At 51.7% G+C, this 10,809-nt stretch overlaps 2 protein-coding genes across 2 annotated transcripts; one reads left to right on the forward strand and one right to left on the reverse strand.

Annotated features, from left to right (window-relative positions):
• Nucleotides 1-2,109: 2,109 nt before the first annotated feature.
• TMEM140 (transmembrane protein 140) lies at nucleotides 2,110-8,369 on the forward strand. Its single transcript, XM_056513332.1, has 4 exons — nucleotides 2,110-2,576; nucleotides 4,478-4,595; nucleotides 5,810-5,961; nucleotides 6,771-8,369. Exon 4 carries the CDS (start codon nucleotides 6,794-6,796, stop codon nucleotides 7,406-7,408), a length of 615 nt encoding a protein of 204 aa, XP_056369307.1. The 5' UTR covers nucleotides 2,110-2,576; nucleotides 4,478-4,595; nucleotides 5,810-5,961; nucleotides 6,771-6,793; the 3' UTR covers nucleotides 7,409-8,369.
• A 511-nt stretch (nucleotides 8,370-8,880) lies between these two features.
• Nucleotides 8,881-9,960, reverse strand: CYREN (cell cycle regulator of NHEJ). Its single transcript, XM_056513345.1, has 3 exons — nucleotides 9,810-9,960; nucleotides 9,667-9,733; nucleotides 8,881-9,373 (listed from the first exon to the last, which is right to left on the reverse strand). The coding sequence occupies exons 1-3, from the start codon at nucleotides 9,920-9,922 to the stop codon at nucleotides 9,140-9,142; spliced, it is 414 nt and encodes a 137-aa protein (XP_056369320.1). The 5' UTR covers nucleotides 9,923-9,960; the 3' UTR covers nucleotides 8,881-9,139.
• Between the last annotated feature and the right edge of the window lie 849 nt (nucleotides 9,961-10,809).

Genomic DNA, 10,809 nt, shown 5'->3' on the forward strand with positions numbered 1-10,809 from the left:
CTTGGCACTTCCTTCCCCAGCTGCAGATTTCATTCCTAGATGTTGTGTACTGTACCCAAGGGGAGGAACATAAGAGATCACATTCTTCTAGGCTTTCTTGGAATTGGTGGTATTTAGAGGAAGTTTAACAAACAAATAAATATATATCCTGGCTCTTAATAATTTGTTTCTGTGTTTTATAGCCAGACTGGAGTATTATCTGACAGAATCATGGGTGGGATAAGGTGCAGTAGTTTACTTTTAAAACAGGAGAGTAAAATAAGCAAAAAATTTTGGAAAGTCCCAGTTCATCTCATGGTTTCCTTGTGATTCCTAATATTACTAAATTGCTGAGTGTTTGCTTTAACTGCACAATGAGAAATCAAGAACTGCAGAGCAGTTAATTCCACTTTAAAGCCACATAAACCTTCTTAATGCAAGCAAAAAAATTACGTCTATTACAGGAATCAATTCCAGGAAGCAATGCTCATACAGGAATTCAGTAGAAGCTGGCTCCTGGAACATGGGCTTCTTTCCCACCCACAGAAAACAGAACCCAGCAGCCCAAATACTCCATCCAGTCTCTCCTACCTCCAGGCACACACGGGTAGAAGCCCTGCTCTCTTTCTCCTCTCCCTCCCCATTCTTTCTCCATGAGACATGCTGATGATCATCCCCATCAGACCTATCCTTCCCAACCACTCTATTATCAGACAGACTCTGGCACTGGAAGCCCAGGAGGCAGTAAGAACACACCTGAGAAACATCCCTAGGAAGGCGAATGGAAAGGCATACTGCACCCTGCCCAGCCTTTGGGCACAACATTCCCTGCACAAGCACTGGAAGGAGAAGGCAGGGGAACTACCTGCTAGAGAGGCAGCCAAAGGTGTGGAAGGAAGCCTCCAGAATCAGAAGGTCAGCTGGGACCAAGGGCAAGTCTTGAGTCAAATTTTGACTGGCCTTCTCCCGTCGGGCAGCTATGGCATCCCAGAAGGTATTAAAAGCAGCAGAGACTGAGATCCTGCTGGGAAGGGGACATGGGGCCCCTCAGGAAACACTGGAAAGTGTTTCTGCCACAGGTGCACAATCAGGCAGCCAGCTCTGGCCGTGAGATGCCACACTCCAAAAGTAACATTCCCAAATGATGCATTTTAAATATTTTAACTTTTAACCATCACCTCTTAAGGGCACACTAACCAGCAATTCCAAAATGCTGGAAGTCAAACAGATGAGGCAGCAGACCAGCTTGGCTGAGCAGAGCTCTTCTCTTGGGGAAAAAGTCAAAAAAGGAAGGTGTGTGACCAGGGGAAGCAAGGTCAGGGTGGGCTGGTGCTGGAACAGCTGCCCCTCTGTGGGGACAGTGGCTCCAGGGAGAAATGCTCTGGCATGATGGAGCAGACCCACTGTGGCAGCCTCAGAAGTCTCTTATTCCTCAGTTTCCCAGCCACCAGCCCCAGTCCTAGAAGATGGCCATGTTCAGCCCCAAGGCTTCCTCCTCCACTTTCAGCTCAGCAGCTCTGGACTGCTGGGCTTCATTTGCTGCAAGATTTCTGTCCCCACCCACCAGAACCACTGCCTAAGCCACCCATGATCTGAACTCCCTTGTACCAGACCCTTGTCCCTCTCCATCCTAAAGTAATTCCACACACAGAGGCACACAGGACGGCATCCCCCCACCACCACTTGCATGATCTCTCTGTCCACTGAGCTTGTCTTAGGACTTCCTCCCATATTTCTCTTCACTTACTTGGTGCTCTTGGATGTGAGTGCCAGTATTACAGGCTCACAACACGTGTACCACATGGAGATTTCTAGATCATGCCTAAACATGGAATTACTAGGTGAAAATCTGTGAACAGCTTCACAGCCAGGTGTCCTGCATGCATCAACCCCCAACACACAGCCCTGCTAACAGACCCACCACAAAGTAGGACAAACAGCTCCAGACTGCCCAGGAGGACTAAAGGAAGGAGACTTTTGCCCCTTACATAACGAGGTTTCAGTGGTTCCCTGTAGCAGCAGGCACCTAGCACTGTGCCTGCATTAGAGGCTGCAGGCGAGGGAACTTGGGCGGTGTCTGGGAAGCAGAGGGAGGAGGATCAGTGTCCAAAGTGCAAGAAGGGCCATGTTGGCAGTGAACTCTGGCATTGCTGAGGTACTGAGGTCCGTGCTGGGACTGTCAGTCACCTCCAAGAAAGTGTCCAAACAAAACTAAACAAATTCATCTAAGCCCTCATGGACACCGAAGCTACTCCAAAAACAGCACAACAATCTGGGTGAGCTTAGCCCTTTCAGTTATTGCTGCTGGTTAGCACAGCAGAGAGAAGGAAAGGAAACACAAGCCTGGCTCAGATTGTGGAGCTGGGCTTGGCTTGTTTTCTCAGTAATACGCAGCTGACTCGATATCAGGAAACAGCACTGGCCTCAGAACCGAAAGAGAAAGCAGATAACAGATATCTGCACGTGACAAAACAGGCTGTGGTGGCAGACGGCAGCCAGCAAGCACCGGCAGCAGCCACAAACTCGCTTGGCTCCTACAGCGGCACCACAGCCCTCGCCAGAGTGTTCCAGCTCCACACCCACCCAATGGGCAGCCCGTGAGTATCCTCCACTGAGCCCCCCACTGTTTTACTGCCACTGGCTTGGGGGAGAACTGCCAGCAGAAGTGGTGTTGGAGGGTGCAGATGTCCTGGAGGGTCCTTCCCCTGCTGTCAGATGCTTTAAGGGCAGTTCCCCCCCAGTCTGCTCCATTTGCTGCTGGTTGGTTTCTGTTTATCAGCAATCCTTAGCTTGTCAGTGGCCTTTCCTCACCCATGGTTTCTCTGCAGCTAATCCTGCCTGGGGGGAAAGACAAACCAGTTAGCTGGGGTGGGGAGGTGGTAACGGGCCAGGAGGAGAAGTGTCATGTCCAAAGCTTGACACTTTCCCATCATTCTTGTACAGCATTTCTCCCCTCAGCAGCCAGGGAGAGGGATGTGGGAAAGCCAGGTTGTTTGGGGGGGCTCTTCAGTGCAAAAGGAAATGCCCATTGCCTCGGCCCCTTGCACTCAGCCCCAGTGCAGTGGCACCCAGGGGCTCACAGAGATGCTCATCCCTGCACAGAGACCAGATCCTGTGCCACAGCTGGGTGCCTTCCTGTCCCCTTACCCAGCTGCTCTGCCAGCCACTTGCTGGAGGAAGGCACAGCCCAGCCTAGGAAGGTTGCCCACCTGCCTGTGAGCAGCAGAGGAAAGGGCTGTGCAGCCCCAAAAGCACAGGGGTTGCCTAGGAGCCTTATCTCCCCCACAAAAAGACCTCAGGGGAGACTGAGACACAAAGCTCTCCTACAGTGAAACCCAGTGTTTCCATCAATGCCAGTCCAGGAACAAGGAGGCTAAATCCAGGCTGGGGCTTGCTGTACCATGTTCAGGTTTCTCTTTTTTGCTCCATTGAGGAAGAGACAGAGGCATAGACACCTCCTTAGAGGCAGCGAGGCTGCTGCTGTCTGGGAAAAACCCAAGCTGTACACTGGTGAAAGCTCTTTCCTGTTTATCCCTTGCTTCTGAGCCAGGCTGCTGTGAAACCTGCCTCAGTGATGAGCTGCAGAGCTCACAAATGTCCTACCTGTGGCTGCACTGTGGCAGGGTGCCAGGTCTCAGCCCTCACTGCCAGCCCAGTCACGAGTTCTCTGTCCAGCTGGCACAGGGCCATCCCAGGCATGTTTCTGGTCCTATCAGTCACACGTAGGGACAGGGATTTACCTGCTGGGTTGGGCTGGGCAGATGAGGCAGCAGGAGGCAAAGACACCAGCAATTTGTCAGTGAAGAGAGGGACATCACTGGGAAATATATGTCCTTTACACACATGAGCCTCAAAGCAGAGGAGAGGGCAGAGATGGGCTTTCCCCACATTCCCTTACATGCAGAGATCACACAGCAGCACAGGGTCTCTGGCGTGGCTGTCCTCCACCCCTGCCATATGTTACCACAAACCTGATAGGAATTTAGTTCTCTGTCCCCTCTCTAGTAAACTTGTGCAACTAGGACAATTTTTAATAGCTTTTATATTTTATGGATGCCAAGGAAGTGAGAAAGAGAACAAAAAGCCACATTTCTACAAGAATGCCTTCCTTAGGAAACTAGTCCAAAGAAAAATGACAGCAAGGGTTGGTGGATGGGCAGGAGTAGGCTGGGCTGTAGTGGTCCCAGCCCTGAGGTCTAACAGAAATCCCTGGAGACCTGGTCAGCCAGCCAAGAGCTCCCTCCAAGTTCAGCTTGTTCTTGCTCTGAGGGCAGGACAGCATGGAAAACAATGAGTGGTGTGAGCCCTGGTGGAACAGGGAGAGGAAGAGCAGCAATGCCTGGGTGCAGGAGACCATGTGAAAGACAGGGAAAGCAAGGGGCAATACTAGGGGCAAGACAAACCACTGTGAAATTACATCTGGCAGAGGTCTTACTGTGCAGCACACTCTGTGCTCAAGCATAGGTTATTTTCCTGCTTGCTTGTGTCTTCATTGCAGATTCAGAACAATGGGCATCCTCCATGGGACTTTCCAGTCTCTCCAGATGCCTGTTGTGAAGAAGCCCTCCAAGAGACACCACAAGAAGTGAGGGGAAAGTGACCAGAGAAGTGGACAGGTTGGTGTCTGATGCTCTGAACCCTCTTCTAAGCTGTGTATGTGCTGCTGCTGGGAGAAGTTTGGGACTGAGAAGCTTCATCTTTGTGCTAATTAACAGAGCTGCCCCACTTCCAAGTTTCCAGGGAGACATTAGGAGTGGCAGGGGGATGGTGAAAGGTCTCTAGTCACCAGCACCACCACCAGACGCTGAGCACAGATTGAGTAGAATCTCTCCTGGCATTCTAAAACCTCTGAGGCTGTACCAAATTCACAATCAGCTTTGGGTGATGGTCTAGGAGGACATCCAGGGTATCACAGTGTGAGATGTTACATAGTGATTTGTGTCATTATAATCAATATAAACAAGAATACTGAATACAAAGTAAAGCATAGACACAAGAAAATCTAATTTCATTATATTTGTTTAAACCACTTTGTTGTAAATTGTTGTTTTTTGTTTTTATGTCTTTTTATTATTTTGTCACTATAATCATTAATTGTATCCACTCTTATGTATAAGGAAAACGTGGACTTGTTTGAACATGAGCAGACTTGTCCCTACTGTTACCTGCCTGCTAGGAGTGTAACCTGAGAACAGGTTCAAGGCTTGTCCAGACCTGGTGGAGGCTTGTAGCCACAGCTGCTGGAGTGCTAGCCAACATGTTTGGGCTTGCTCAGACTTGTACCCCAGCATCTGTGGGCATGTCACAGCCCACCAAGAAACTGCCTATAAAAGGGGCAGTGACCAAAGGTGAGATGGACATGTTGGCAGAGCACAGATTCCCCATGTCCCCAGCACTGCTTTACCTGTTCCTTATCAATGAATTAATAAATTGCCTTCTTGACTGACCTGCCCAATTGTGGTGAGTGATTTATAACAACAAACAGATTCACCAACTATTCTGAACTGAAAGGACTCAGGGTCGAATTTCTACATAAATGGCCCACACAGGTTTGAAGAATGACACACCACTGGGTAATAGGCAGTGGAAGGGGACAGTAGGGCCAATATGAACTTCTTGAAGGAAAGTGGCAAACGCCTGTCAGCAGATAAAGCTTGTCAGAAGGAGGAAGAGCTATTTGCAAAGTGTCAAGCCTGAGGCTGGGCTTGAAGCCAAGGTCTCAGAGTCCTGTGTCTATGCCTCTCTGCAGACTTGGGTGGACAGTTCTTCAATGCCATGTGGCCCTGCAGCCAGTGATATCCTTTCCTGATGCCACTTCCCTGTTTTTCAGTGTGAAGCAGAAGCTTGCAAGACAGCACTGAGGACAGTACAAGTTCCGGGGAGAGGAGCAGATTCGGGTTTGCCACCCAGTCTGAGAGAGGAGCAAGGTGGGTGGCAACCACAGGTGTGTCTCAGCAGCACCCACCTGGGCCTCAGAGGAAGGTGAGTGGCTGCAGGTAGATCCAGGGTGCCTCTCTGAGCTGGGCACTGTCTGTATGTACAGGACACTGGTAGGCAACCAAGAAAAGCACCATGTCTACCAGCCTCAGTGGGTAGCACAGCTGCAGGTATTCAGTCCTGCTGTGCTTAGGCAAGGACCTGCCTGTGGAGCTCAGATGCTGGAAGTGGTGATATCAATGGCACTGGGTCTCCCAGAGCTTTGGAACAAGGGCAGGGAGGCAACAGGAGCCCTGCAGCTCAGATCCTGTCATGTCTGCACTTTACTCAGTAGTCCAAAGACCACAAGGGATGTCTGATCTTAACTGAAAGAAAGCCATTTTCCTAGAACAGCTCTTAACCCCTACTTCTTTTACTCAATAGTCCAAAGATCACAAAGGATGTCATTGTCTGATAAAAAATGAAAGAAAGGCATTATCCCAGAGTAGCTCTTATCCTGCTTCTTACCAGACAGCAGTTTTTCTCTCTTCCTGTCCCTGCAGTTTGCTGACAAATGCCTCTTTTCCAGTGAGACCACAGTGTAAAGGGCATGTTTGGGGCTGAGTCATACTCTCCTCCCAGTTCTGGTCCATGCACAGGACATCATTAAAACACCTTTGCTGTGACCAAAAGTGCACCAAATGCACCCCCTCAACCCAGTAACACATGTGCAGTACAGTCCTAGGCAGGACTGAGACACTCCTGCTCTACTGGCAAGGGGAGTCCCTAGACCCCAGCCATAAGGCTCAGGGCCCATCTCAGGAAAGGTGCCATAAGAGACAACTGAGGGGTTCCATCTTCATGTTTTGCAACAGGCATCCCCACAACAGCTTTTACCATGGCAGCAGGAGAGCATGCAGGCACTAGGATGGGTCTGCTGCAGCAGAGGTGCATTGAGAAGCTGCTCCACGTGCTGGCTTTACTGGAGACTCTTGGGACCTTTGCCTTGATGTCCTATGCACTGGTGTACGAAGCTGGAAACCTGGTGAACCTCCCTGACAAACGCATTGGCTTTTACAACTTCTGCCTGTGGAACGACACAGCTGGGGAACTGCAGTGCCTGGACAACCAGCATCTACAGGCAATGGGCATCAGCCTACTGGAAATAGCACTAGCCAGGGTTTGTGTGTATACCTGCCTGGTCTTCATCCTCTTCCACCTCGTTTTTGTTTTAACTGTGAATTGCACTGGGCAGAGAGAGGGCTGGAAGATGATCCGCACCATAACCCTCATCAAGATGATAGTCCTGTCTGGAGGCCTGGGTATGTTTATTTCACAAACCTCACAGTGGATTCATCCCTCTGATTTCACTGGAGGCTTCCTGGCACTGCTTGGGACTCAGGCTCTGCTACTGCTCCAGATTCTCACTGCCACTGTGTACCTCAGCTGGGCCAGGTACACACATACATACCAAAGCTATTTAAATGAGGAGGCCCTGCCCACTAAGATTTGACAGTGAAGATGCAAGAGCTATTGGTAAGATGATTTAAAATAGCAGTCCCAATACAGCTTTACTCCCTAGCAAAAATCTGATTCCCAGTCCAAAGGGTCATGTCAAGCCATGTTCTGGCACATTGCTGTGTGCAGCACTCCTGCATCAAGCTGGCAGCAGACACCAACAGCCACAGCACAGAACCCTCCCAGGTACAACAGCATGAAACACCCCTCAGTTTGGGGAAGTGACAGCACTTCTGGGCCCCAAAGAGCAGTGAAGGCAGCAGAACCAGCATACAGTAGACACAGCCCTCTGCCCATATGTGGTCTAAGTAAAAAAATTTGCTAGTATCTTAAAGTATGTGACTAATCTGTAATCAATAAATAAAATGCTGTTATTACCTTTTGCTCTACCATATAACAAAGGGAGCTTAAAAACAGGATCTGCAGATTATGTTTAACTAAGAACTAACAAATGTTGAGGAAAATGTAATCAAATAGGTAATTTCTGTGCAAGTAGACATAAATCACTTAAATAAGCAGCCAATCAACCTACCTTCAAGGCTGTGAAGAAAGCCATCTAGGACGATATAGAAATAACACCAGATAAACCAAGTTTGAAAACAAGATAACAGACTGAGCATGCACCAATTAAGAAAGTGCAATAAAAGGACAAGTGATGAAGATGATTAAATGACCACCAAAATCCTGAAGGGGTTGTATTAAGCCCTAAAGGACACTAGATGGCAGGAAAGACTCAATAGTTAACTTCTGTTGGTATTATTTTTCAAAATAGGCCTTTTATGTTATTATATTGATTGTTAAACTGTTGTTGATATTATATTGATATATCCAATGTTGACTGTTATACTGATTTGTCTGTGTAGTGAATATTAAACAGCCTTTTAAACAGAAACTGCATTAATTCATGCAGGGCTGGAAGAACTTGTGCAAATAAAGAATGCCTGTTTTAATAGTGATATCCTTTGCTGTAGAGTGAATTTGCTTCAAGGCACATGAGGATGTGTTTTCTCTCTTGCTTCAGCCTTGGTGGGGATGAGGCTGGTGATGCTGATTTGACTGATTCTTCATTTCAATACATGCTCTCACACCTGGCCTCATGTGGTTTGTTCATCCCCTTTTTGGATTGGGAAGAGGATACTGAGCCATCTTCATCCCTTCCTAGACCCCCAGGCATGATGCCACAGGGTCAGCACCCTCAGAACAGTGCCAGGCCCTGCCAGTCTGCTCTTGCACATCTTCCCCAGCATTGGGAGGGCTGCTGGAGTCTGGAGGCAAATTCAGCCCCAGGCCAAATGGGAACAGCCTGCCAGGCCCCACTGCATCTGGGACAGAGGGACCACAAGGACAAAGGAACCCCCAAGGCTGAACCATGACCATGTAGCTCTGCCAGCAAAGGTCTTCCAGGTCAGCAACTCCCTGCTCCCCTCCATGCCCAACAATGACCCACCAAAGGGATACCCACAGAAATCCGAATGTCCTCCTTTAATCTGTCCATGCTTTGAAATGTGAAACAAACTAACACATCCCAATCTGAAGCCAAATCGCACTGAGCTCAGCATAGAGTGGGAGTAGCTCCTTCCCCCTCTGCCCTCCATGGGTATCCTACACAGGGCACCACCACAGCAGAGGGATGCACAGCCTTCCAGGCCCTCCTCCCACCGGGGCCGCGGGAGGAAACACCCTCTCCACTGTGCCCTCTTCTCCTGGGAAGCCAAGAGAAGAGATGTTAGCTGAAAAAGATCTCCCTGACGTATTTCAGGGCATCGTCCTCAGAGTCCTCCCCGCCTGTCCTCTCTGCGACAGCACCAGCGCCAGGAGGGGACGGAAGCGCCGGACCGCGGCCACCGCCTCCATCCGAGCTGGCCGTGCTTCCAGGAGCCTCGTTCGGTGTGGGCGGGAGCTCCTGCTCCTCTTCGCTGCGGGACCGGGCCTTCTCCTCATTTTCCTCGCACTGCAGGTTCTGAGCAGAGGGAGAACAACAAGCGGCGGCCGTGCGTGACTTCCCGCCGGGAGCAGCCCGAGGAGAAGCAGGGCAGCCCACCCCCGAGAGCCAGGCCGAGCCAGGCCCCGCGGCTCTGCTCGGCAGCGCCCGGCAGGGGGCACAGGCTGCAGCGCTGCCGGGACAGAGGGCAGGGGGCCGGGAAAGCCGTGCGGGACCCGCCCAGACAGCCGCGGGCAGCTGCGCTCCCCGCCGCTCCCCGGAGCCCGGCCAGGGCCAGGGCCGCGTCCCCGCCCGCGGAGCTGCCGGCTCACCTCGGCCAGGACCGCCAGGGCCGCCTCCACCAGCTCCGCCTCGTTCATGCAGTACAGCGCCGCGGGCCTGGGCAGGGCACGGGGGACGCTCAGCGCGGGCAGCGCTCGCCCTCCCGCCCTAGCGCTCCCCGCCCCAGCGCTACCTGCGCCCCGCCGCCCGCCGCCGCCCGGGCCTGGGGGACGGGGCCGCCGCCCGCTCGTCCCCCGCCGCCCCCATCCAGGCCGGGAGCTGCCGCCGCCGCCCGCCCGCCGCCATGCCGCGGGGCGGTGCCGCCTTCCGCCCGGCCCGCCCGCCTGCTTCCTCGGCTGGATGGGGCTGCGGGGCAGCTGGAAGAGCGGCCCCCAAACCCAAGTGACCGCAGAGCCCCGCGTTTGATCGGGCAGGCAGGCGCTCAGTGAGGCCGCGTCCCTCGATAGGGGGAGCGGACGTGGCTCTGGGCCTGCCGCGGAGCAGACGGCACGTTCGGAAGGGGCAGCCCGGTTGGCCGGTGAGGGGCCCGGCAGCTCCGCTCTGCCGGAGAAGCGAGGAGAGAGGGGAGCCTGGGCCAAGAATGGATCAAAGCCCCTCCGGGAATACAGCGCGTTGGGCATTGTTCTAGCAAAACACGTTCATTCCTTCCCCCCAGGCCTCTGGCACGCTATCGATGTTGTGCTAATGCGTCATTTTGCATAGGAGCCTTGGGCTGGCGCGTGTTTTTTACACTTTCTTTCCCTGTTTGGGGGTTTTTGTTTTGTTATGATGCAAACCTGAAAGTAGTCTCTCTTCAGAAATCTCAACTCACCCTCTGTGAAGGCTGGAAGACAACATCTGGAAGAAAGTAGTATTTATGGTAGTGGTCAAGGCCAGGTTGAATGGCACTTTGGACAGCCTGGTCTAGTGGAAGGTGGCAGTGCCCATAGCAGAAATTTGGAATGAGAAAAGCTTTGGGCCCCCTCCACTCCAGACCATTCTATAATTCTGTAATTCCAAATTCTAAAACACTGATGCAATGTAGTCAACCCTGCAGGGCTTGGAATACAGCCACAATCTTTCTTGGCCTTTTGAAAGGCCAACCAAGGCTCCCATTTGAGAGCTCTAAACTCTGACTAACCCTGGGAATTCCTGAAGCCAGTTTGAAGTCAGCACTGGAGTTGAGGAGACAG

The sequence above is a fragment of the Oenanthe melanoleuca genome, chromosome 1A (assembly GCF_029582105.1).
Source record: "Oenanthe melanoleuca isolate GR-GAL-2019-014 chromosome 1A, OMel1.0, whole genome shotgun sequence".
In the NCBI taxonomy this organism is placed as follows: domain Eukaryota; kingdom Metazoa; phylum Chordata; class Aves; order Passeriformes; family Muscicapidae; genus Oenanthe; species Oenanthe melanoleuca.

Excerpts from the sequence above, each read along its gene's own strand:
- CYREN (XM_056513345.1), bottom strand. The coding sequence starts at position 9,922 with ATGGCGGCGGGCGGGCGGCGGCGGCAGCTCCCGGCCTGGATGGGGGCG. Across the intron at positions 9,734-9,809 it reads CGGCGGGCGGCGGGGCGCAG|GCCCGCGGCGCTGTACTGCA; the intron begins GTAGCGCTGGGG and ends TGCCCTGCCCAG. Across the intron at positions 9,374-9,666 it reads CCCTGGCGGTCCTGGCCGAG|AACCTGCAGTGCGAGGAAAA; the intron begins GTGAGCCGGCAG and ends CCCTCTGCTCAG.
- TMEM140 (XM_056513332.1), top strand. The coding sequence starts at position 6,794 with ATGGCAGCAGGAGAGCATGCAGGCACTAGGATGGGTCTGCTGCAGCAG.